At 50.0% G+C, this 26,359-nt stretch overlaps 1 protein-coding gene across 2 annotated transcripts; it reads right to left on the bottom strand.

Annotated features, from left to right (window-relative positions):
* Positions 1-300: 300 nt before the first annotated feature.
* On the bottom strand, positions 301-25,160 carry Lpin3 (lipin 3). Of its 2 annotated transcripts, none has more exons than XM_021193071.2 (20): positions 17,954-18,028; positions 13,527-13,925; positions 11,833-11,928; positions 10,671-10,918; positions 10,418-10,498; positions 9,381-9,501; positions 8,885-9,236; positions 7,500-7,599; positions 7,200-7,360; positions 6,563-6,656; positions 6,397-6,466; positions 4,668-4,760; positions 4,543-4,586; positions 3,577-3,715; positions 2,518-2,666; positions 2,234-2,320; positions 1,654-1,806; positions 1,376-1,490; positions 1,185-1,288; positions 301-1,043 (listed from the first exon to the last, which is right to left on the bottom strand). In XM_021193071.2, exons 2-20 carry the CDS (start codon positions 13,716-13,718, stop codon positions 899-901), a joined length of 2,544 nt encoding a protein of 847 aa, XP_021048730.1. In that variant the 5' UTR covers positions 13,719-13,925; positions 17,954-18,028; the 3' UTR covers positions 301-898. The 2 variants fall into 2 exon arrangements, with proteins under 2 accessions (XP_021048730.1, XP_021048731.1); XM_021193072.1 differs by lacking the exon at positions 17,954-18,028 and adding an exon at positions 25,034-25,160 and having other exon boundaries at positions 308-1,043.
* Between the last annotated feature and the right edge of the window lie 1,199 nt (positions 25,161-26,359).

Genomic DNA, 26,359 nt, shown 5'->3' with positions numbered 1-26,359 from the left:
CTGTTGTAGCTAGGATTGGGCTAAGCCCCCAGGAAGGGGGTGAAATCAACAGGGACAGGCAGGCTCCACACTCCATGAGCCCTTGTACGACCTCCAAATCATTTTCCTTTTGGTCAGAGGAGCTTTGGACCATTCAGGCTTGGAGCTGAGATTTCAAGGTAGAGGGAGAAGTGATGCTTAGATCGAGACCTGTGAGCAGAGACAGGATCACAGAGACACCTGGCTTTGGAGGGTAGCCTGGGCTCCCGAAAGCCGTGGGATAGTAGTATTCCCAGATGATACACCAAGGACAGTGGATCTCAACCTTCTTAATGTTGTGATTCTTTAATACTGTTCCTCGTGTTGTAAATAAAATTATTTTCATTACTACCTCATAACTGTAGTTTTGCTACTGTTGTGAATCATAATGTAAAAGTCTGACATACAGGCTATCTGATATGAAACCCCTGAGAAAGGGTCATTCGACCCCCAAAGGGGATGGGGCCCACAGATTGAGAACCAGTGGCCTAGGAGCTAGAGAACCCTGCAAGGGTCTAGTGACACATTTAATTGTTGGAGGTCAGGGCTGTACTGAGGCCTGGGGCAGCTGCCTCACCCCTGATAAAGAGGTGGGTCCCTGGGTACTCTCCCAACAGCCACCTGGGCCTCACTTGGTGATGGTGCCATCTGTGGAGATGGCTACTTTTTCCAGTTCTTCGGGTAGATGGCCTTGAAGTGGCCATGCCTTGGTACCGAGTAGTCAAACTGATAAACACGGCATTTGTGTTTCAAGGTGGTGGTAGGGGCGGCCGCCAATCAACTTGCTGGGTTGACCCCCACGGCACCCATCTTCTAATCCTTACTGTCCTAAGTACTCCATCAGTCCTGGGTCAGACCAAAGAGACCCAGCAAGGCAAGCTCAAGCCAGGGCCTCAAAGTCCACATACGGCAGTGGCTTCCGCCAATAGCAGAGGTTGCTGTATTCAGGACTGGCCAGGTCTGTGCTGGGGCCGCGTACCACGGGTGGGAAGAGAAGCTCAACCACCTCTCCGAGCCGCTGGTACCTGTGGGTAGAAGGGGCTGCACTGAGTCAGAATTGTCACGAGGCAGTGGCCTTCACAGCTGGTGCTGCCCAGGGTTTACCCAGGAGAGGGGGTGATATCTGGGTCCTGGGAGAGGCCATGTGTGGGGACATGTGGCCTTACGTGGATTTGTGGCTCTTTATGAGCTCCTGAATGAGCTCTCCTCGGGGGTTGACTGTGAAGATTCGGGACTCGGGGAGGCCCACCTGCCTGTAGGCGAAAACATCCTGCAAGAGGCAGAAAGGGTTAGGGCAGTGTCTGAGACTGCCAGGGGCAGGGAGACGGGGCTGCAGCTGTAAGGAGGGGACACTCACGTTGGGCCTGTTCCCAAAGGCAGCATAGAAGGGCTGTCTTTGGGGCAGAAACAGCTGCTGGATATCACTCAGGCAGGCAACCTTGAACACCTCTGGCTTTTTCTCGATTACCTCCCTGGAGAGCATCCATGGTCACGGTCAGGGAACGGGGCAAAGGAAAGACAAGACGCCAGAGAGTCAGAGGGCACGGTGTCTGAGCAGTCTCGTGAGATACCCGTGAGCAAATGTGTGCTAGGCTGGGGTGCTCCTGCCTTCCCCTCGTGTGCAGGGCTGGTTACCTGTGCAGGGCGGAGAAGAGGCTGCTGGGAGACAGCAGGATGGGGCCCTTGGGAAGGCCACAGCCATGCTCGCTCACCCACCGCAAGTACCCTTTGGTGAGGTCCGCCATGCCGATAGCCCGTGCTGAGCAGTACAGGAACTTGTACCCATTTCTGCAAGTGGGAGACAGAGTCATCAGACACACACACACACACACACACACACACACACACACACACTCCCATTACCCATTTACCCATTTGCTATAAACACAGCTCAACAGGGGCTCTGGCCTTCCAATCCAGTGGGCTTTGAACGAAGGAGCCTGAGGAAGGCCTTGGGGGGTATTCTCAGCATCGGTCTCGGCTGGAACTTGGACACTGTTTTATGGGCCAGGATAGAGATGGCTTCCTGCTACCTTGAGGTCACACAGGGACTGAGGACCAGGAAGGGCTCTGTTTTATGGACTTCCTAGTCTTCTTCTGTTGTGGGCTCTGGTAGTGCCCAAAACTGGCTTCCCAGGGCATAAGTTAGGGTGGCCTAAGATACCCTATTACCCTCCAGCTAGGAGCCCCGACCCAGTCATGGCTCAGCACTCACAGATGGATCTTGTGGTAGAGACTAGTAATGCCCTGGTGTGTCCAATCTTTCCCCAGCTGGGGCAGAATGTGGCCCAAAGCATCCGACCTATAGCCAGAGAAGAAAGGTCATTTAGACTACCCACACAGCTCCCATACTCCATGGGTGTGGCCCAGTATGGCTCAGCCCCATCTTGGCCCACCTGGAAGAAGGCATTGTACACTGCTCCCACACCCAGAACAATGGGAGTTAGGTTCCCAGGCATTCCCCCCCCCCAAGTCCCCTCACAGCCAGCTGGCTCTCACTTGGTGATGGTGCCATCTATGTCAGAGATGACCACCTTGTCATCCCAATTCCACAGGTAGATGGTGGCTTTGCAACGGCAGGTGCCTTGGTACTGGGTAGTCACACTGAAGACCACATCGTTAGCTCCTTCGTTCAGGTTTAGACACCGCTGGAGGTGGACAAAGAGGGAAGGTAATGATCCCCTACTACCCTACACTTTGACAGTGGCTTTTGAGTCCCATGAGCCTCGTTCTCCTCTTCCTGTTAGTTCAGAGAGCCTTCCTGTGGAGTTTTACAGTAGCCACACACAGACACGTGTATATGGAAAGAAGGCCTCTGCGCTGCCCAGGGTCCTGCACAGTGCCTTCTGCTCCGTGGCACAAATATCAGACAAGCCACATTTGTGACTCTCTGCCTGGGTTTCGAGATCAGCCCCAAGGCAAGGGCTGGTCTTAACAGGAAAATACTTTATTTCAAAGGAGGAGGGGCTGTGGGATCATCCTAGGAAACCCTTTGGGCGGGCAAGGGTATCTGAGTCAATACTCCCCTAAAGTGAGACCTGGCCCTGAATGTGATCTTTAGAGAATAACGCTGGCTTCTCTCCATCATAGCTAGGAGACCTCTGTGTCCTGGCTGATACAAAAATGGGTAAGTACTCTAGGGTGCCAGGCAAGGGCTGCTACCTTGCACCGAGCTGGTCAAACCGTGGAGGCCTTCCTGGCCATGGGGCTACCAGATAGAGCTCAGAGAATCCATATAGTGAAGGATGGATGGGTTGTCAAAAATCTGTTATCAGCACTGATGGCTTCAAAGAGGTTTCCAAGGTACGCTGCAGTGCACTGCAGGTAGATATTATAGGATATGAGAGGACTTTTCCCATTAGTGCTTCTAACAGAACTAAGCTGGCCTATGAAGAGGTGAGCCCTCACAGGTATTCAAGCACAGGCTATCACAGAAGCTGCCTGTGGGGTAGGTTCCAGCCTGTGGTGAACTGAGCTTCATCTTGGTCCTGTGAGACCTGAATAGAATTAACACAGCCCAGCCCCTCCACCCAGGAACACACGGAGGCGCACACTCACGATCTGATCGGAAGAGAGACGAAGAGACTTCTTGTAGGTCGGGACATAGCCTGGAGTGGAGGATGGCAGTGGGGGGACTTCAAGGATCACAGGGCTATCTGGGACATCGTCATCGCTGCTTAAGACTTCTGTCTTCTCTCTGTGGGCATTACTGGCATTTTGAACTCCCCCACCCCATCACACACACACTAACACACACACACACACACACTCACATGCACACTCACACACACACTCTCACACACTCACTCACACACACACTCACTCACACACACACTCACACACACTCACATACACTCACATACACACTCACACACACTCACACTCATATACACTAACACACACACACACACATACACATACACACACACACACCCCACAGCCATAGGCCTTTTGCTTACCCTCAGCACAGGCACATGAGCTACCCCAGGCCCTGTTCCTACCACTCTAGCGGCTGCCTTTCCTTGAGGTGCCACCTATGTGAGGTGTCCTCCCAGGAAACTGAGAGCCAACCTGGGATGGAGGCCCAACCACCTAGCTTCAGTATGCCTCTCTGGGGTGTCTACCCTGGAGATGTCTTTCTGAACACATGCATCCTGGAATTTATCCCTAATCCCACTGTTTTGGCTTCCGCTGGCCCACCTGTGGTCACTCTTTCCACAAACTGCATGGTGGCTGGGTTGCTTCCAAGATTAGAATCAAGTGTGGGCTGGGGAAGAGAGACCATTGTCCCTCCCCTTAATACAGCAGTCCCTCTCCCAGGCTAGGAGTCTGCATATCTGTTCAGCTTTGTCATTTTCTACCTGAGGGACATCTGGCATGTCTCTAGGTCTTTTTCTCATCTTGGAGGTGGGGACATTTCTCAGGAAAATGAAACAGCTGGGGAAGAGGTTCTGGCACCCTCCCCCTCCAGGCTGATCCTCACCAGGCTCCAGCCCTGAGCCCTGCCAACAGGTCCTTACTCACCCCTGCTGTTTCCTGGTTGCGGCTTTCTCCCTCTGGGAACTGTGCTGTGGGAAGAACTTCCATAAGCAAATTCTGCTTCCTGTCCTGTACTGGCCCTGCCCTGTGATCACTGGCCACCCACCTACCTCCTCAGCTGGGAAGTCCCTGCGTCTCCAGGAAAACCACCATCGCCCACCCTTCCGGGGCATCTTCTCCTTCTCCAGCTTGTCCACAGTGCTCTGTGGGTAGATGGTGGCCACAAGTTCTTTCTACACCACATAAATCTACCTTATGTTGACAACGGGAACCCCATGAGCCCAGAATCTCAGCCCACCCCAAAGCAAGGTACTGTCAACCTCTGGAGGCTGAAGAAAATGTTCACCTCCTCCTGAGAGCCCAAGAATGGCTCATGGAAGCCTGCATAGAAGACCAAAGGCCCTTCCTGCCTCAACGGAACTCCTGGCTCTAGCCTAGCTTCCAGATCTCATGAGCCCGTGTCCTACTAGAGTGACTAAAGTAGCACTGTATCTGGAGAGTCTTAGAACTGGGACTCTATGCAAGATGTCTCCCAGTGGCTCCAGTAATAGACTGTAGTCAGGGTACCCTTCAATCCCCAAGACAGACGCAGAAAAGTCCTGAAGTCAGTGATCCTAACCCATGATCCTATCCCTCTTTTTGTACCCTGATCAGTATCTGATTGGGGCACCATTACCTTAAGGGGGGGAAAAAAGCTCATTAGATACATGCAAGGTAACCTGCTTTGATGACCTATCGGCACCCTACAGATGCAGTTTACAGAACTCCAATCAGAAGCACATGAGTTTGGGGTTTACCAGCTTGTGTGCCAGCAGGCTTGGGTGGGAGCCTCTCAAAGGCCTCAAGTGGTGGGTCTGTCTGGATAAAATGAGGAGAGTCAAACAAGGGACGTACTCTCTTTTCTTCCCATAAGTCCTAGATCCAATCACTATATGATAGAGCCAGACATCACTAAAAGGATGCTGTCAACTCTTAGATGTCCTTTGAGGAAGCCTAATTGAGCTAAGAGTCATGGATAAGGCAAGAGTAGAGCCCTGGGTGCCTCACAGAGGGCAGAAAGGGCAGGCAGAGTCACAGGCCTCTCTCTGTTCACCAACCACTTTCTTGCCAAGGCTATGCCTTCAGTGACCCTACAGAGAGGGCAGGTGGCTACAGAAGGCCAGGTGATATTCCTTCTGGGAAGAAATATAAACCCTGGCTTTCCTCCCCATCTGAGTAGCCACCTATGCTGTTCCCTGCCTGACCTGCTCAAAGCTATCACTCATTTGTCTGAGTAGTAGGCATTTGCTCAGCTCCCTCGGCTGCTCATCCCCACCAATCGGCTGAATTTGATGCTCTTCTGGACGGGTCTTTGGTCAACTGTGCCTTCCCGGAGGGTGGCTTTGTTTGGCTCTTGACTCCTCAGTCTTGATATGGCACATAAGAGTTACCCAACATAGGAAGGCTGACGAAGGGCTCAAGCACCCCTCAGCTCAGCAGAGGAGGGGCAGGGTGGAACTCGGTTTCCCAGACCTCATCTTTCAGATCCCAAACTCTCCCGCTAGAGGTTTTTCCCAGTTTATCCTGCTCTGTTGGATGTCTATCCTGCTCTGATTTCACCTGAGTTCCACTGATGAAAAGCCCAAACCCAGTAGGACCCAGCCATGGCTGGGAATCCTCAGAATGACGGGCTTTGTTCACCCAGGATGGGAAAGACATTGAGGGCCTCTGCTTCCTGCCTCAAGAGTGGATCCAATAGCCAGCAGCCCCAAGCTCCAAGCCCCATCTTTGTTCACCATCTACTTTCTCGCGGAGGCTATGGCTTCAAGGCATCGGCCCCAGTGGTGTTCTAAGCATTACCTCAGGTAAGTTCTTCTGGAAGGCTTGCAGAGAAAGAATCATGGGGGCAGCCACAGCCCAGTTGTAATGCCTAGAGAGACAGAATGAGGTGCTGGAGCTACTGTAGCTCTGAGGGTACTGAGAGTGGGCAACTCATGCCACCAGCCATCCCCAACCAGCTACTCACTTCTCGTTGATTTTCACTACGAGGTTTGGGTCATCCACGAGCCCGGGATTCTTAGTGAGGTCCTCATAGGAGACCATGTGCTGGGTGAACTTCTCTGGGCACAGAGGTGGAAAGTGAGGACTGAGGCTGTCATGCCCCACACGATCTGCTTCCCCCATACCCTCCTACATACCTCCTGTTGGCTAGGTCTTTGACTTGGCAACATTTCCTGCCTCCTGTGGTTTTGACGCCTATTCCCACCCCAGGGACTACAGGCTAGGTCAAGGCTTACTATCAAGCATTTGTGTCATAGAAATGTTGGTTGAGAGTGGGCACCACAGGATGGCTAATGGCAGGAAGCCCAGCCCAGCCTCACATCTGTACTAACCCACATCCATACATCTTCCCTGACTTCCGGCTCCCGGAGTCTTCCCTGCTCTGTGATGACCTCTGGAGATCTTCCTCGCTCTTCCTTGGCCCTGAGGGGGCCATTTCTGTCCTCCAGTGGTTCCTAAAGGTCACATCAGTTCTCCTCTTCCCTCTTTTCATCTCTATGCGTCTTCATCCCTTCTCTGATGCCCAAACATCTTCTCCATCCACACTTGGTCCCTAGCTCTGCACTAATCCTTGGAACGGCTGGCACCATGGTTGAACATACCCAGGGAGATATCTCGGTTGTCAGCCAGTCCACCACAAAGGGACAATTCTATTTTGTCCACTGAGTCCAGAGTGCATTCTGCTGCGTGCTCAGGGGTGGGGCTCTCCAGGAGTTTCTGGTTGCTGGGCTCGCTCCACCTTCTGGCCCCCATGCCATAGTCACTGAAGACAAGGAGAGCAGCAATGATATGAATACAAAAGAAGAGGAAGGTGGCCCCGCTTTCCTCCCAGGCCTTTGATAGGAAGCCTTTGGCTCCACAGGCCCCAGTCCCACATTCCCTGCCACCCAGCGCCCAGGCACCTCTTGGGGAAATAAAGGGCTGCATTCTCAGAGTCCAGGGAGGGTAGATCATCCAGGTAGATGTCACTTGGGCCCAAGTGCTGGTTTCTCTTCAGGGAACCTAGGAGTGAATGAGGGGACAGTCACCCACCAAACATGGACTCAGTGGTGTGAATAGCATGTGGCCCTTCTCCTCTGGATGTCCTAAGGTGGTGCTGTCCAATAGAACTCTTCCATGACAGAAATGTCCCATATCTACATTGTCCAATATGGTAGCCACTAGCCACACATGGCTACTAAGTACACTTCAGATAGATTGGTGTGGCAGAGATTGGTGTGGCAGAGAAGTGGAATTTCAAAGTTTGATCACTTGAATTATTATATTTTATTTTACATACTTATTTACTGGTACCCTTTAAAAATGATTTTATTTATTGTGTGTGTGTGTCAGTGTAGGGACATGTGTGCAATGGTCTGAGAATGACAGTACATGTGTACAGGTCAGAGGACAGCTTGAAGGAGTCAGTTCTCTCCCTCCACCATGTGGATCCTGGGATCAAACTCAGTTCTCGGCCTTGGCACCAAGTGCTTTACCCACTGAGCCACCCCACCAACCCTATGCATTGCTTCTTTGAGGCATGGCCTCACCTACCCCAGGCTTGAACTTATTAATTTGACAACCTTGAGTTCCTGATCCTCCCACCTGAATCTTCCAAATTCTGGGATAAAATCTTGTGCCACTGTACACAGTTTATCTGAGACTAGGGCTCACACCGTGGCTCCCTACATGTTAGTCAAGCACTCTGCCAGCCATACACCATCCCCAGCCCTTAATTATTTAACTTAATTTGGCCTCCTATAAATCAGTGGCTACCAACTTAGACAATGCACTCTTCAGGAAAGACGAGCTGAGAGCTGAGGGAGGGAGGTCCTGCCTAGCTTGGCCTGCCTGACTTCCTGTCCCAGCATCCATCATCCCTCCTCACTCCAGACCACTCTCAGGTCTCAGGTTCAAAACCTGTCTCCTACCTTGGAGGCCTAACTCACGCAGTCTCCTCTGCCTAGAATTTCCTTCTCACTCCTTCCATGGCTGTGTCTTCATGGTCCATGTCTTGGTTATGACTCTCATTATTCAGGTGTTCCATGACCACGTGATTTCACAGCTCCCATCCACGTAATTTCCTTAGCCCTGAGCTAATGGCTCTATTCTATGTGGTCTATGCTAGGCTCTCTCTTGTTTATGCACATGCCATTTGGCTCCTCCATGGGATTGGACCCTGGGAGCACTGGCCACGCATAAGGCTTGGCATAGAGCAGCTACTCAAACTGTACCTAAAGTCCTACAGCCCACCCAGGACATAACCTGGGGCTAGGCATGCAAAGAGAGACACCCAGCCATCACTTACTTTTCCCCCTGGTGACTTCTGGATGCCCAGAGGGAGTATGGCTCTCTGGAGTAGTCCAGTTCCATGATTTAGTGGCAGGAGGGTGGCCTGCACCCCTGGAGTTCTGAGTCTTGGTTTCCTTACTCTCTGGGGCAGCAAGAGGAGAATCCACTGCAGTTTCCTCACAATGGGCCTCCACATCAGGATGAAACGTATCAGCCCTGACTCCTGGGTGCAGCACTGGGGGTCTCAAAGTGTCCACACCAGCCTCCGAGGGAGAGGAGGAAGGGCTAGGTTCCTCAGGAAGAGCACAGATCGACTCAGCCATACTTTCAAGGACCAACGAGAACTCGGGCCGCTCAGCTTTCGCCACCTTCAGTCAGATAAACACAGGAAGACACGATGGGTGCCTATGAGCTCACAAGGTGTGCATCCCAGGGCCTCCAATCCTGATGCAGAGGGGCCAGGGAGTCCCTGAAGGGCAGAGACTGGGAGAAGCATGGAGGAACTCACTCACCTTAGGCAGTCTCCCCCAGGTCCACTGCATGTGAGACTCGGCTCTCAGAGGACTGGGCTCCAAGGACCGCAGCTCTAGCTCGGAGTCACTCTTAGGGGACATTAGGTCACCAGAGGAGAGGCTGAAAAGAACAAGCATTCAGAGATGACCACTAGTCAACCTGTCGCCACCCCTCAATCGAGGCCAACACAGAAAACCATTTTCAACAGATATTTATGCCTGTGCTGAATCTAAAATATACACGCACACAGATATGGATATATTTATATATATGGATACATCCATATATAAATGTACATATATAAAGAACTATAAATCAACAATAAGAAAGCAATTCAATTTTAGTTTTTAAAGCTAGATGTGGTAACACATGCTTGTAATCTTAGCATTATCTGCTGCCACATAAGGAGCTCAAGGCCAGCTTTGGCTATGTGACACCTTGTCTCAAAAAAAAAAAAAAAAATCAAACCAAATAGGAGCAAGATGCAACTTCTGTGAGATCTATTTCTGTGTATGTGCACATGAGTGCAGTGCCTGTGGAGGCCAGAAGAGGGCATCAGATCTCCTGGAGCTGGAATGACAGGCAGTTATGAGCTACTTCATACATGGGCAAGGAACTGAACTTGGATCCCCTGGAAGAGCAGCAAGTGCTCTTAAGTGTGGTGCCATCTCTCTGGTCCCAAAGACGTGACTTCTTAATGGGTATAGTTTCTGTCCAGCATGAAGGAAAGTTCTAGAACTAGTGAGTAGCTATGGTCGCATAACACTGCGAACAGATGCCATGCCATTGTACACTCTGAACTGGCTAAAATGGTCAAGTCCATCTCAAGAGTATTTTGCCACCAGTTGAAACATTGAGTTTGATCATTAGCCAAAACTATCAAAACCAAGACAAAGTAAAAATTGCCCCAAACTTGAACATTTTACAAAAGAGAAAGATAAATGGGCAACAAAGCCACTGAGTGGATCCTGAGGGTTTAGTCATCACAAAGATGTGAGCTGATAGCACTCTCACACCAGCCCACATCAACACTTACTTGGCCTGGGGGGTACACTCGCCATCGGAGTAGGGGTGTATGTCTTTAGGCTGCAATGAGGGCTCCTCTTCCTCCTGAGCACTGTTTAGGGACCATAGAGAAATGCTCACTAACAGGCATGTCTGCCTGTCAGAACTTTAGACAGGAAAGCCCAGAGACATCAAGGCCCTTGTCCAGAGTTGCACAGCATTCACAGAAGAAATGCTCCAGCCTGGGCTAGGGTGTCCCACTTCTCCACCTGGTTCCTACCCACCTTGGGGATTCTGGCGTTGGCTTTTCCAGCAATGTCAGCTCACTCTCTGCACCTGCCTCCAACTCTTCGGAACTGGAGTCCACAGCATCCTCCCTGCGCCTGGGCTTCCTCCTGCGCCGCCTCTTTCTCCGCCCGGTAATAACTAGGCCCTCTGGCTCACTGGCTGTGCCTATCTGGGAGTCTGAGGGAAAGCCCGACAGGCCTCCCCATGGGATGGGTGAGGTGCACAGACGAGGAGGCACATCTTCCTGTGGAGAAAACAAGGGCTAAACGTAGTAGGGCCACCAGGTTACCCAGAGCCCCACAGTGAACTCATTTCGGGCCAGGCATGGGGCTGAGCAGAGGTGGCGGCAGCCCACACTGGCTGAGCAGAGGTGGCGGCAGCCCACACCGGCCTCAAAGTCCCCTCTAATTGAGGCGATGCAGCAGTCCGGGCAACTCCATCAGAACAGACAGAAGCAGGGGCCCCAGACTCTCCCTGCCTCCTCTTAACACTCATCTCCCCTCATAGACTTAGTCAGGTGCCACTTCCTCCAGGGAGCTTGCCCAGACTACAGTTCCTTGTAACGACCAAGTAGTTGCATCATTGGACCTTCAGATGCTCGTACTCCAGACTGGTCCGGAACTCTTTTTAAAGGTAAAGGAGTCACTTGTTTTGAGCCTGCTGAATAATGTCTTGTGTACAGTATGGGCTCAGTTAAAGTTTATCAAATTTAAGCAGTTTAGACTCTTTTGTTGGCTTGGGTTAGGCCCTGCCTTCATTCTGCAAACACCCCTCTTTTCACACCCCTGCCCCAATGGATCTGATACAGACTAGAACAGCCAGCTTTACTCTTTATGGTCCCCTTGGCCTTGTCTTGTCTGAGCTTCCAATCCAAGCTATCTTTCCAATAGCTCAGAGCATCAGCGCAGAGGGCCCCTGCTTCAGAAACCTTCCCCAGGAAGCAGAATCAAGCAGAGTACCCTCCCCCTATCCCCCCACCCCTGCTTTCTGGGCTTTGAATATATGAAGTTTGAAGCCAGCCTTAAGGGACCCTCTTTATCAGATCTCTGCTGAAGAGATGTCCCTGAGGTCAGGGACAGTGAAGGACCCCAGGTTCCCTCTTGGTAGAGTACCGGTGAAGAGGTGATGTCAGGCACAAGGCAGGAAGATGGTCCCTACCTCATCACTGTCCACCTCCTGGACAAAGAAGGCCTCGCCGCTGTCTCCCAACTTCATGTGCAGGTCCACGGGCTCGCCATTGATCTCAATATCCACCTGTAATGGGAATGGCCAAGGTATGGGTCCTCATGCCCGCCGGCCTCCGGCTCTGAGGTGGATGGAGTTCTCCCCAGACTTCAGCGGCCTTTTGCTCATCACGAGGTCACCAAGAATGCCCTGCTGGAACCTGAGTCTTCTACTTTTTCCCAGTTCCCAAGTGTTGACTGCACGGACTATGGTGAGAATCCCCACTTACTGTAGTGTTTTATGTAGGGCACCCTATTTAACAACCCCTTGTAGTAACGCCTATCATTATCTTTATAGACAAAGAAACTGAGGTGTGTGTGTGTGTGTGTGTGTGTGTGTGTGTGTCGAGGGCGAGGGGAGGGTGTGTATTTTTGAGGATCTGTAAAAGATCTTCACCCCAATCTCCCTGTGTCTTGTTTCATGCGTGTTTACATGTGTGTGAACATGTTCGTGTGGGGAGGTCAGAGGTCAATCTCAGGTTTCTTCCTCAGTCACTCCCTACCTTATTTTTTGAGACAGGGTCTCCCAGTGAATCTGGAGTTCACCAAGGCAGGAAGGCCAGTGAGTTCCAGAGATCTGCCTGTCGCTGCCTCTTCGCGCTTTATATGGTTATACTGTACATTACAGATGTATGGTGCGCCTTGCTACTGATGCTGGAAAAGTTTGCTGGAAGTTGAAGCTCGGCACCACAAGCTCTTTATTCACTCAGCTATCTGCCCAGCTCTACAGGCCAACCTCTTACCTCAGAGTGCCTTGTCTTTTACAGGTTAGAACTTCCTATCTGGGTTCTGAAAAATTCAGTTACCTCAACTCGAATGGGGTTTGGGCTGCGGGCCCACTACGCTGCTGCTCACACACGGACTCGGGTGCAAAAAGAAGTCATGTCCGTCTGAACTTGAAGAAGCAGATAAAGCCTTACTAAGGGACTAACCCTTGTCCCCACACACTGGTCTCAAGGCCACATTATCAGTTCCTGATTACTGTTCCAAACGACTCCACTTCTAGCACTAGGAATATAAAAACTTGTCCGTCCCTAAAGATGACATTGTGCCTTTGTTTGGAGACATGAGGTGATTTAGCACCATCACAGGAGAAGCATTAGTAAGCTGAGCCAGGCCTGGTAGCCACAGCATTTGGTTCTACGCCTCTGGGCTTCCTACCTGGGAAAATAAGAATTTTCCAGACCAAAGTCCCAAACCAACCCCAAAACAGTGAGGACTAGTGAGGTGGCTCAGCAGGAAATGGCACTTGCGGCCAAACTTAGCGACTTGAGTTCAATCCTTGGAACCCACACAGTGGAAGGAAAAGATATTATCCCACATTGTTTTCTGATGGCGCACGCTGTGCGTGCGCGTGCGCGCGCGCACGCACACACACACACACACACACAGTATGCTCACACACAAATAGACACAGAACCATATATACACACATATAAAAGATAAATAAAATAAGATAAATTTTTTTCTTTAAAGAAAATTCATTGAAAAGAACAAAAGAAGAGAAACAGGAATGGGACACCCCACACACACATGTTAGGGAAGCCAAGTCTTTTCTGAGACAGCGGTGCTATCCCTACCTTCAAAAGCCCGCCCGGATGAAGCCAGACCACAGACCAGAGCACTTACCACCTTCTCCCGTGACCGCAGGACACCCAGCTTGCCGAACCGCACATGGAAGGGTGAGCATCGGAAGGACCCGTCCAGCTGCCTTACCACCAGCACATCGATGCCGCCGCTCAGTGTGGCCGGGTTCAGGCCCCTGTAGAGCTCCTTAACCGTTCCAAACACTGTCTCTGCCAGCTGCCCCACATAGTTCATGGCTGCCGCTGACCGAGAGCTGGGAGGTCCAAGCTTACGTTCGTTGTGTCTAGCCCTCGGAGAAGGAATGTGCCTGTACAGGGGCAGCAGCCGTGAGATGTGAGGGGTTCTCCAGAAGACCTGGGCCTACTAGCCGTGGCTGGTCCACAAACCTACTGTGGGACCCTTGGGCAGCTGGCTGCCTGCTCCTGCTGCCAATCTCCACATCTGTAAAAACAAGGACTCGGGGTGAAACAACAGCTGGGTGCCCGTGCCTCTAAACGCTATGACTCACTGTAATGCTCATGAGTGCTCCGTGGGCATGGCTCATCTAATCCTCAGGACAACCTTGCAAGGCTGGCCCAGCTGGTGTTATTGCTCCTGTTTACAGATGGACTAGCTGACGCTTCGGGAGGTGGAGTGACTTGCCCAAGGTCTCACACAGATAAAAGAGGGAACCTGAGGTTCAAGTCCAGGTCTGTGTGAGTCATGTCCAGAACCCTTGGCAAGAACAAATAGGAAGAAGACTCACTGTGTGAAAAAGGGCACTGTGGGCAGTGGGGAGAGCCTCCTGATGCAGGTAGCATCCTAAAGCAAGTCTTCCATTTAAGACATGGGTCTAGGACTGGAGAGATGGCTCAGCCATTAAAGGCTAGGCTCACAACCAAAATAAGGAATGGGTCTAGCTAGCTTGCTGCTCCCTGATCCTAGAAACAGAGTGGGCTCTTGCATATGAACTCCAGGTACCCAAATCTCTACTGAACCCTATTACTAGTCCAGACACCAAGGAAGGTCTCTGTGTAGCTTAAGGAACCGCTTCAGCCCCGCAAGCACTCCTTTTTCCTGGTGAGATGAGGCCCACATCCCTGCTCCTGGGTCTCCAGGCATTGTTCTGAGCTAGTCTGTAGCTTCAGACTGGAATTCAGCCAGGCGGGTCCTCAGACCCACATTCTGGCCGGTGCTGTTCTATATCCCAGCCGGACTGGTCTCTCCAGCTTCTCTGCATCGGAGGCAGGGTGAGGAGAGGTGAAGGAGGAGGCTTTAGCGGCAACGAAGAAAAGCCACGGCTATAATGAGAGCCATGACCAAGCTGATATAGTGTCCCCTCATCCTGCTCCACCTGAACCAGACTCAGCTCATCACACCTGTTATACTGCCAAGTAAGAGACTTACTGCTCTGGCTTCGAGGACTAAGAACCAGACCCAACACAGGACAACGCGTCACCCTCCTCTCTCAGATCTTGCCTAAGAATTCCTGGAGGACAAAGGTTTGAGATCGTCCTTCAAAGAAGCTAAGCAATATACCACACTTTATGGAGATAATAGAGCATAGATTCTGTGTGTGTGTGTGTGTGTGTGTGTGTGTGTGTGTGTGTGTGTCAGGGGTGAGCAGGAGAGAGGTTATGACTAAGGTTTCCTGAATCCTTAATTAGTCCATACTCCCCAAACCTTACCACAGAGAACAGCCACCTCTGCACAGCCCTGTGATGCACCAAACTTGGAATGTGGTCCAGGAATTGGACACTTATGCTTGACATATTGACACTTATGCTTAAGTGTCACTGGGAATTTGTTAGAAATGTGGGAACTCAGGACCCTTCCTGGGTCCACATGTACATCTGAACAAAGTCCCTAGTGGTGCCTGCACCCTTGAGCGTTCGATAGGAGCTATCTCAGTGTCCCCAGTCTGTAGTGACTTTTGGAAAAGTCTGAGTGATCCCAGTGGGTAACAGCTTTGAGAGAATGCTGCTATCTGGTTGGTTCTGGGACCACAGACAGGGCAGAGGCTTTCCTCTGTCTGTGTCAATAGATGGCGCACTTCAAGACTCAGACAGGTGAAGTGACTTGCCCAAAGTTACATCCCAGAGTAGAGATTAGCACCCAGGCAGTCTGGTACCCTTACCCACAATGCCCTGTGGCCATTCATGATCTAGGCATCTGATAATAAAAGTCTTGGCCTAGCCAGCATGAGGCTAAATCAAAATGGGGTGGTATTAAACTCTGTGGCTCGGTAATGTCACTCAAATCCAATAATAATTTTGTCTGAAAGATACCCATTGGCTCTAACACCAAGCTCAATGACTACAGACTGAGACAGACTGACAGGACAGACACCTATCTGGTGAGCAAACCTTTGGACCAGTGAGTCTAGGAAAAGCAGAGAAAACCCAGGGGTTTCCAGGAACAAAGGAGTAAGCATGGGCTGCCCAGGGTAGGGGTGGGAACAAAGCAGCCACAGATCTGCTGGGAGTGAAAGAACTGGGAAGAAAGGATGGTGGCAGGCTTGGTTTGCTCTAGCACGACAGCTCAACTGCTGTTTGGAACCAGAGCTGTGGCTGTGTGTGTGTGTGTGTGTGTGTGTGTGTGTGTGTGTGCGCTGTAAGACCATTAGATACCAGTAGGCTCCCAGCTCCTATCCAAGGCTGTGGCAGTCAAATTGTCTCTAGATTTTAAATGCCTCCTAGGAGTGCTAGGGGTGTAGCCCAATGGGAGAGGACCTGTCTTTTATATGTAGGGCCCTAGGCTCAATCCACAGCACTGCAAACAAAATCAAATGTCTCCTTGGGAGAAAAACATCCCCAGTGGAGTGTCACTAACCCAGAAAAAGGAGCTGGGATGGCGTCACCAGAATTACTCGAGTCCACTCATGGGTTCTCAGTTTCCCTTGTATATTATAGGCCTTAAATCAGACCCACCTCACTCTCTAGAATCCCACTCACTTGGGCTTTGGGTACCTCTAAGTAAAATCCTACCCCATTCCACACCCACCCCTAAGGAAACCTTTTTGACCTTTTTCTTCCTTGACTGTCCTCCTGTTTAGGCTAAGGTTTTATTACTAGATACTCAGATCACTGATGGCAGCAAAGCACTGTGGGTAAGAACACCACAGTGGCTGAGTTATAACCTATACTCTGACCCTTCCCTGGGCAAATTGCTTCATTTATCTGAGTCTTTTTTTTTTTCTTTAAGCATTTTCATTTTAATTTTTTTTCTGTGCATTGGTTCTTTGCTTGCATATATGACTATGTGAGGGCGTCAGACCCCTTGAACTGAAATTACAGACAGATGTGAGCTGCCATGTGGTTGCTGGGAATTGAACCCAAGTCCTCTGGAAGCCAGTGCTCTTTAATCTTTGAGCCATCTCTCCAGTCCCTATTTATCTGAGTCTTAATTCCAGCTTCTTCTTCTTCTTCTTCTTTTTTTTTTTTTTTTTGGTTTTTCGAGACAGGGTTTCTCTGTATAGCTCTGGCTGTCCTGGAACTCACTCTGTAGACCAGGCTGGCCTGGAACTCAGAAATCCACCTGCCTCTGCCTCCCGAGTGCTGGGATTAAAGGCGTGCGCCACCATTCCCAGCTCAATTCCAGCTTCTTTAAGTGAAGATAATATCAGATAATTTCGATACAGCCCTGTTGTACAATAGGTGTTATTATGCCTATGTGTGACATCTAGCAGAGACACCAGCATCATGACTGTTCCACTCGTTCAGGTTGTGGGCTGTGCAGCAGGCCAGCCTCTACTTGCAGTTAACAGTTTAGACACAGCAGGCTGCCACCCAACACCAGGACCAGTGGGAACCTCACTATTTACAAGATGGACAGGTGAACTCCAGGCCTTGTGGAGTAGCTTGTTCAAGTCAGGCTAGATATATCTTCAAAGTTCCAGGGCTAGTTTGTCTCTACCACAGGGAAGCCAAAACAAGTTCCTCTGGGCTCTTGGGACTCCAGATATTGAGATGGGGGAGTCATGGAGTGGGGATGGCTTTCCAACTGCCACCAAAGAGGGTAGGGGTATAAGGAGGGGCCCTTATACTGGGGAAGTTTTCTACCACTAAGTTACAATTCCCCAGCCTAGGGTGGCAACTTCTGTTGCCCCCGTGAGGGAAACTGCAGCCTCGACTCCCCTCATTGACAGGCAAGACAGGCCAGGCAAGGACTAGGGACATTCCTTTGCAACGGAGGACTCTTAGTACCAGGGACACACCGTCTGGTGAAGCCTCCCTAAAGGGTTCTGGCATCTCCTCTCCCGTTTCCTAGTCTTGGCTATCCAGGGAGCTCGCAGGGAAAGGCGCAGGAAGGAAGTGAAGCCATCCCTCCCCTGCTCTGTCCCTAGCTCCCTGTGGGCTCTGGCCCTTGACGTGAAAATGAGATAGAACAGAGTGGGAGAAAAACACATTTTTGTTTTCCTAGCCCAGCTAGGTTCCTATGTTGAAACTTCCCTCCCGTGGACCACTGAGACCCAGAGTCGCCGCCTCTACCTGTACGCAGAGGTTCCACAGGTAAGGGTCCAGGTCCCCGGGCACTTCCGCTTTCCCTGAGACCCGGTGAGATCCGGTCTCCACTCCTTCCACCAACCAGGTGCGGCTCTCACTGTTTCCCGGTCAGTTCAGGCTCCACCCCTCACTTCGAGAAGACCCCGCCCTCGTCCCGTGGTCGCACTCCAGGGCGCCCTTTTTCCTCTGGAGACTGGGGAGCAACAGACTTCGGGGCTCTGACTCGTTCCCAGCCACACCCGTGGCCACATCAGCTGCCACGACAGGAGCACGAAAGACGTACGGACTTTAGAACTGCGTCTACCTACGTCCTGGTCCTTTCTACCTGGCTCTGTGACTTTGGGCGAATCTCCCACTAATTCCCGAGGAAAGCTACTTCTTGTAAGATTTGCCAGAGAACACGAATATCTTTGTCGAGGGCTTGGCGCTTGTTCCCATCCCGGGAACAGCATTTCTTGGCCCTCCACACCCCCTTTCTAGCCGAGGTCTAACTACCTATATGCTCACAGTTGGAATGTCTTACTTGCTCAGTTAATGTCAGCCTTGTTTGTTTTTGCATAATGACATCAAAACTCGGTGGTACACGCAAAGAGATCTACCACTGCTACACCACCCAGCTTCAAATGTTCTCTTTATCTGAGCCTGAACGCCTAAAGAACGGACCACCTTCATAAGCTCGGTGCCATTGCAAACCTGCTCCGTCATCTATCAGACACTAGCGGATGGGCAATGCGCTTAATACTACCACGGGCCAGCAGAGGGCAGATGGTGACCAGTCTTCTCACCCAGTCACACTTTCTTACCACCCAACAATCTCAAGAGCAAGACAAGTGAGCAGATTTGTAGGCAATAAACCCAAGGGGCCAGGGCCAGCCAGGAACGGCTTTGAATCTGTTCAAAGCCTCCCCTGATGATTCAAAGACCTCTCAAACTACCTGTATGGATGATCCCTGCAAACAAGATGTGCTAGAAAAGGAATCCACACTTACAAGGTGTTTCGGGCAGTCTGTGAAGCCATCGTACCCGCGGCATACACTCTAAATCAGTGGTTGTCAAACTTCCTAATGCTGTGACCCGATTCAGTTCCCCATACTGTGGTGACCTCCAATCATAAAAATTATTTTTGTTGCTACTTCATAACTGTAATTCTGCTACTGTTAAGAGTCATAATGTAAATATCAAATATGCAGGATATCTGATATGGGACCCCTGTGAAAAGGTCATTCATACCACCCTCCAGGGGTCTCCACCCATGGCCTGAGAACCTCTGCTCTAAATAAAATGTATTTATTATTAGGGTAAAGTCATAAGAAGGCAGACCTAGGGGATGGGAGTGGAGAACTGGGAAAATCAAGCTATATAGAAAGGACTGGGCGGTGAGGAGGGAGAAGCTGTGGTCATAATGTGATCCAAGGTGACAGAGCTTGTTTAGAAATGACTGCCTTTTGTTGTTCTTCCTGTAGTTGCTATCTCAGAGGAGCCCTGCTGGAGGCAGAGCAATTGCAAGCCCACCCTGGAGGTTTCAGCCTGCCACAGCTTGCTGGTGGCACCATTATATATAAGGATTACCTGTGATGGTAAAATCCTGGAAACCGGAGTTCTCAAAGAAGGAAGGTAAGAAGGTAGACGAGGCCACAGTCTGATGCCAGAGTCAAGCTTTTCCTTGATTAAAATTGGGATCTCACAGTCTTTAACCCCAGCTCTCATGAGGCAGAGGTAGGCGGATCTTTGTGAGTTCGAGGCCAGCCTGATCTTAAATAGTATGTTCAGGACAACTAGGTTGTAAAAAGATTTTGTCGAAAGGAAGGAAGGAAGGAAGGAAGGAAGGAAGGAAGGAAGGGAGGAAGGAAGGAAGAAGAAAGATGGGGCTTCACTACATAGCTATATAGAACAGGCTGGCCTCAACGCAAAGGACTCTGCCTGCCTCAGTCTCCCTCCAGAGTGCTGGGATTAAAGGCATGCACCACCACTACCCGGCTATTGTTTTATTTTTAATTTCACTTGCAAATTGATGATCAAATTTACCTTGCAGGATTATATTGTTAAGAACTGATAACCAGTTGTCCTCTGCCTTGGCTATATATTTAAATCCTCATGCCCTTGACAAAGGCTGACAATGGCACTGAGATTTCAAAACCCCATGTAGTTTTACTGAGCTAAATAAATGCTGAGCAGAGCACGAGGTGCACATTAGGCATTCCCTGATGCTTACTGTACTTTGTGTTTAGGTGTGTGTTTCGTGGGGGTTAGTATGGGGGAGGGTACAGTGGATGGGGAGAGGCATGTCCCTGAGAGTGTGGAGAAAAAGCTACACAACACATCTTCACTATCACTCTCTACCTTAATGCTTTGAGATGATCTGCTCCGAACCAGAAGCTTGCTTTATGGGCTCAGCTGGCCAGCCAGTGGTCTCTCCAGATCTACCTCTCTCTGTGTCACAGAGTGCTAGATTTATAGGCATGCACAGCCATGACTTAATTTTTTTTTTAACCAACTAGGATAACAGGCCTGTGCCATCAAGCCTGGCTTTCGTTTTCTTTTCTTTTATTATTTTGTGTGTCTGGGTGTTTTGCCTTCACAGACGTGTGTGTGTGTGTGTGTGTGTGTGTGTGTGTGTGTGTGTGTGTGTGTGTGTGTGTGTGTGTGTGTATGTGTGTGTGTGTGTGTGTGTGTGTATGTATGTATGTGAAGATCATCCATCTATCCATGTGTAGTGCCCCCAGATGCCAGAAGAGAGCACTGGCTCTCCTAGGACTGGAGTTGGAGCAGTTGTGAGACTCCATGTGGGTTCTGGAGCTCAAACATTGGCCCTTTGCAAGAGCAGCTCTTAACCACTGAGCCATCGCTCCAGCCCTCATGACTGGCATTTTACGTGGGTCCTTGGGATTTGAACTCATATTCATGCTTGCAGAACACGATCTCTTATCATTGAGACATCTCCCCAACCCTTTCTTTTTGTTTTATGTGGATTTGTTTTGTTGGGAGTAGGGGGGCGAGATTTTGCTATGTTACCCAGGATGACTTAAAACTCCTGGGCTCAGCTGATCCTCTGGCCTCAGCCTCTTTATCAGCTCTTACTACAGGCACACAGAACCATGACCATCTCTCAGCTCACAGTTTTGAAGATGAAGCACAAGTTGTTTTTGTTGTTCCTTATTAAAGGGGGAAAAGGTGCATAAGGTTGCAGAAATTGGGTTTGCATCAAGCTGGGTTTTGGAACGTTGAATCATCTAGAATGTGGTAATTATGGAGAGGTGTAAATGGCTGAGAGGCAGTCTGGGTAATCTTCCTTGTCCCAGTACCCTGCCAGGCTGACCAAGGCAGGGGCTATCCTGCTCTAGCTTGTACCTTATAGCACCACCATTGGGGTATCCTTTAAGTCTGAAAGGATCTTGTGTACTACGTTTGCTTTTTTCTCTTCTTCCTGGGTGCATGTACTAGCTTCGGGCCTATACCACTGCTGGCTGTCATTTTCTCATTAATCCATGATTAGAGGTGGCACTGCCTTTTGTATGGACTTTTGTAGCCTATACGCTCCTTAATCCACAGGCAGGTTCAGTGACTATTTACTTTGCCCCACTACTTCCTTGCGAGTGAACCCAGCCTGAGGTGAACGGACGCTTTGAGCCAGGCCTGCAGCTGTGATCACATGTCATAAGCAGCAAGACTGGCTGCCAGGAGCGGAGCCTCTCCACCAGTCCTAGTGGGACAGGATGCAGCGTAGCTCCTGTTGGCTTTCCTTAGGGAGCAGGCCCGAAGGGTAGGAGGCAGGCAACTGGTATACTGCTATTAGCAAATAAAACCAAATGATACTAGCTACATTTAAATTTTAGATCCCCATTTTTTTAAGTATGTCTCATGTAATATTCATTAGTTATCTAAAATTCAATATTAACTGCATGCCCTCACTTTTTCTTTGTTAAGTATGGTAAATTCACATCTCCCCAAGTATCTAAGTTCACAGCAACAGTCTGCCCTGTCCAGTTTCTCTGTCTCTGTCTCTCTGTGTCTCGCTCTCACTCTCTTTCTCTCGCTCCCATCATGTTCTCACTGTAGATCCCTGGCTGGCCTGGAACTCACTATGTAGACCAGGCTGCCCTCAAACTCTCAGAAGTCTGCCTGCCTCTTCTTCCCGAGCGGTGGAATTAAAGGCGTGCACCACCATCCCCATCAATACCTGGCTGTTTTGGTTTAATTGAAGACAGGTCCTTATGCTTTCAAGGCAAGCACTTTACTGGTTGCTCCAGCTCCCCAGCCTCAGATAGTGTTAGTTAGAGTGAGATCCTTGGACCAGCATCAGTAGTGGCTCCTGGGAACTCATTAGATATTCACATTCTCAGCCCACCCACCCGACAGACCTTAGTGAGTCAGGAAGTTTGGAGGAGGGGTTGACAGTTGGTATCTTAATAAGTTCCTCCCCTTCTCTTCAGCACCCTTGGCCTGACACTTGGTCTCATATGAGATCTGAAACGTGTAAGAAATGATGTCGCTGTCCAGGCAGAGACATAAAGCACAACAGAGGCTTCTGGGTAGGTTGTTATGACCTACCAGCACCAGACCTGGGCCAGGCCCTGGGCATGCCACGTGGACTTCCGTTGTGCGTGCTGAGACTAAGCAAAGGAACAGATGCCAATCGAGTAACTGCCATATAGGACAAGTCCAAGTCTGGGAGCCCATAGCCAGGTGAGATAGGTCACAGAGCGTTCTCTAGTTCGTACGGAGGCCTGAAAATTAGGAAACGGCTAGAGCGTTATGGGGCCTACCTTATAGGGAGGCCAAGTGGTGCTAGCTAGAAGTAGGTTGGTTTTGGTAAAGCAAGTTGGGAAAGGGATTGTGATGTTCCCTGCCCTAAGAGCGAAGGAAAAAACACAGTGGAGATTGTGCAAGCCCTCTGGCTTTTAGGTTAAGGGAGCACCGGGGAAAATGAAGGATGTAGGGTGAGGAGAAACCCAAAGGATGTTAAGCCTTCTCATCCCTTAGATCAAAAGAGCCTCCACCCTCAAAGGCATATATCTACAGAGATTCGACTCCCCATTACATCCACCAGCAGGTTCTGAAACCCAGCCCATGCTCTGAATGCAAGGCCTGTCCTTCCAGGGCCAGCAGAGGGGGAAGGGCCTGGGAAGCAGTTTCTCGAGCCCCACCCCTTCTAGCCTCTGCCTCTACCACCCTTGCCAAAGAAAAGCCTTTGGTGCCAGCTGAGGACTGACTAGCCTGGCCATGATGCCTGGCAGTGTCCAGGCTCCAACTGCCTTTCTCAGGAAAGACGTCAGACGGCGGAGCCTTTTTTGGAATTTGACAGTAGATTCTGACCTAAGGATGAAAAGTGGAAAATCAGACCACTGTGTAAAATGGAGCTCTCCATGTCTTAAAAGAAAATTCTCCAGCAAGCTGGGGATGCAACTCTGTCAGCAGAGTGCTTGTTTGGCATGCACAAGCCCTTGTGTTCAAACCTCAGCAGTTCATAAATTGAGCCAGGTAAGGCCGGGCTAACACCATTAATCCCAGCACAAGGTGAGGCAGAGGCTCTGAGATGGAGACCAGCTTGCTCTACAAAGTGAGCTGAGGACAGCCAGGGCTCTGTTACATAGAGAAACCCTGTCCTGAAAAACAAAACAAACAAAACAAAAAACAGAGCAAGATAGAGGCAGGAGGATTTAAACAAAGCAAAACAAAGCCCTCAAGGTCCTTCTCAGCTACATAGTCAGTGTGGGTCAAGTTTGGATTCAAGAGACTTTTTTTCTTTTCGAGACTGGATCTCATTATGTAAACTTGACTGACCTGGAGCTTGTTTTGTAGATCAGGCTGGCCTTGAACTCACAGATACCCACCTGCCTCTGCCCCTACTGGAGGAGGAATTAAATGCATGCGCCACCCTGCCCAGCCTGAGACCTTTTCTTAAATGGGACTTACCAGGCCTATTTCTGCCACAGACATGGCTCACAGCTCTGGCTCTGGCACTTCCTCCCTGCAGGAATGAACTCTCTGAATGACTTTCTCACCAGCCTCACAGCTATGTGAGACTCAGTGGAGTCTGCTCTGACTCTCTCCGGCTACGTCTTTCTGCTCCATTCTTTTCTAGCATCAAGAATCCCTTCCATGGGACTGGGGAGATGGCCTAGTGGGTAGAACACTTTTTGAGGAGGCGTGAGGACCTGACCTGAGTCTGGAGCCACACCCCTTACATGAAAGCTAGCTGCAGCAGCAGCTTGCATCAGTAACTCTTACCCCTCTGGGTGGGAGGGAAGGACAACGGGTAGGGGAAAAGCCCGAGTGGGGAGAGACACAGGACGAGCCTAGGGGCTCTCTGGCCAACCAATAGAACTGAAATATCTAGCTCTAGGTTCAGTAGAAAAACTCGATCCCAAAATAAGGTAGAGAGAAATGGAGGAAGATATGCAAAGTTGACCCTCTGGTCTCTACATGTGTACATACATGTGTACATACATGTGTACATACAATGAGCACACCCATGTATGACTCGACAGAGTGAGCACACATGTGTGAGCTCTTGTGTGTGTGTGTGTGTGTGCACGCGCGCGTGTGCATGTACACACACACACACACACACACACAATCACTTCATCACATGCTATCATAATTTACTTCTTGATGAGAGCTGGTGTTTGTCTCCTTCCACAAGAATGTGGACCCTGGGAGGGCAAGATGTTTGGTCTGTCTTCACTAATCTATCTTCTGATCAGGGTCTGGCACACACTAGGCCTCCAATAAAAATAAGTGACACTATAGTTATGCCTTGGATTGTCCTGTCTCTGTCTCAGGCTCAGCCCCTTCTAACTGCCTCTCCCCCCCTCTGTTTCCAGGACACTGAGCCTCCCCCAGGGAGCAGGACTTGTCTGGTGTCTGCCTGCCTCAGGGCCTTGAGAGGATCCTGGTCGTTTGACCTGTGTCCCTGCCAAGTTACCAGCGCATGTGAAGTGCTAAATTCTAGTTTATTGTTATTATTGATTTTGAGAGCCAAGATAAGAGGGCAAAAGGACAGCAGACAAGAGAAGGAGGGGACAAATGGATGGACGATCAGAGTTGGGGAGAAAAGACACTCACAGCTTTCCTGAGCTCCCAGCAGTGTTTTTCCCAGCAGTGCTCAGAGCAGCCAACGGCAAGCCGGGGAGGGCCGTGTGCCACGTACCATGAGCTGTGAGCCACGTGGCAAAAATAGGCCTGTTGAATCATGGGACGCTTGGCTTCTACTGGCTTGTAGAGTTTGGTGTGTGCAGTATTTTTGCTTTTTTTACAGTCCAGCTGTCTGTAATGATTTCCTTCCCGTGGCCTTGTTCACCAGAGTGTCCCTGAGTGACTAGCTGAGTCACTGCATTCCTTGCTGTTTAGGACACTGGCCCAAGCACCAAGGACCAGTGCTTTCATGGAGGTGGAACCTTTGTGGGTTGCCAGAGAGTGCCCAGGGAAGACAGAACAAAGAACTCCCATCTCTAACTTGCACCTGTCCCCAGAAATATGATTTAGAAAACAGGTACAGATAAGCGAAGTGGACATTTCTAGTTTCTTTAACAACGCAGTTGTGTTGTGTGATGTTTTTCAAGAAGCTGTCTTGTGAGAGGGCATGTGATGTTCTGCTGAAAACAGACCCTTGAGAGGTCGAATGTTATTTAGAAAGAATATAGATGGAACCCCACAAACAGTGAGAGGATGCTCTTGCATTGCTATATGACTTTACTGGCCTTCACTGGTCTTCATAAAGAGAAACACACCAAAGGACTTCTTGTGGTACTCCGGCTGATTCTGGCCTCTTCCCCTGACTCCTGCAGATTTGGAGGAGCCTTACCGTTTTGCTCAACTTGGCTGCTGCTACTGATTCGTGTTTGGTGTTTGCTATTGAACTGGATATCTGGTACCCAAACAATGAAGAGTGGAGTCACCCCAGGGAACTACTTCTAAACAGGCCCAGGACACCCTTTTCCTATTAAACCTACAAATAAGCAAGACATTCTACTTGCTAATCACCAGGAAATGGCTACAGCCTGAAGAATTGTTTGTCAGTGACCATAAGGCCAGTGCCAAATTGAAATGGGTGGGGCATGCTAGAAACCAAGGTTCATCCCTTAGTTGCAATAGGAAGATCTGAGATCCAAATATAGATTATTCTTTCAGGCATCTGGTGGGACGACTAACATGTTTAGCCCCTCTGTAATGAATGAGTCAGTTTTTAGCCAGGCAGTGGTGGTGCATGCCTTTGATCCCAGCACTTAGGAGGCAAAGGCAGGTGGACCTCTGAGTTTGAGGCCAGCCTGATCTACAGAACACGTTTCAGGACAGCCAGGGCTACACAGAAAAATCCTGTCTAGAAAAAAACCATAAACAAACAAACAAACAAAAAGAGTCAGTTTTTGGTTAAAAAAAAAAAAAAAAAAA

The sequence above is a fragment of the Mus pahari genome, chromosome 3 (genome assembly GCF_900095145.1).
Source record: "Mus pahari chromosome 3, PAHARI_EIJ_v1.1, whole genome shotgun sequence".
In the NCBI taxonomy this organism is placed as follows: Eukaryota; Metazoa; Chordata; class Mammalia; order Rodentia; family Muridae; genus Mus; species Mus pahari.
Note: the sequence above shows the minus strand (reverse complement) of the source record. Positions and strands in the feature narration are given on the sequence as shown.

What these genes read in the sequence shown, in the direction of transcription:
- Lpin3 (XM_021193072.1), bottom strand. Translation starts at nt 13,718, where the DNA reads ATGAACTATGTGGGGCAGCTGGCAGAGACAGTGTTTGGAACGGTTAAG. An exon ending in CAACCGAGATATCTCCCTGG is followed by an intron (nt 6,657 to 7,199) that starts GTATGTTCAACC and finishes CTCTGTGCCCAG; the next exon opens with AGAAGTTCACCCAGCACATG. An exon ending in ATAAAGAGCCACAAATCCAC is followed by an intron (nt 1,044 to 1,184) that starts GTAAGGCCACAT and finishes TTCTACCCACAG; the next exon opens with GTACCAGCGGCTCGGAGAGG.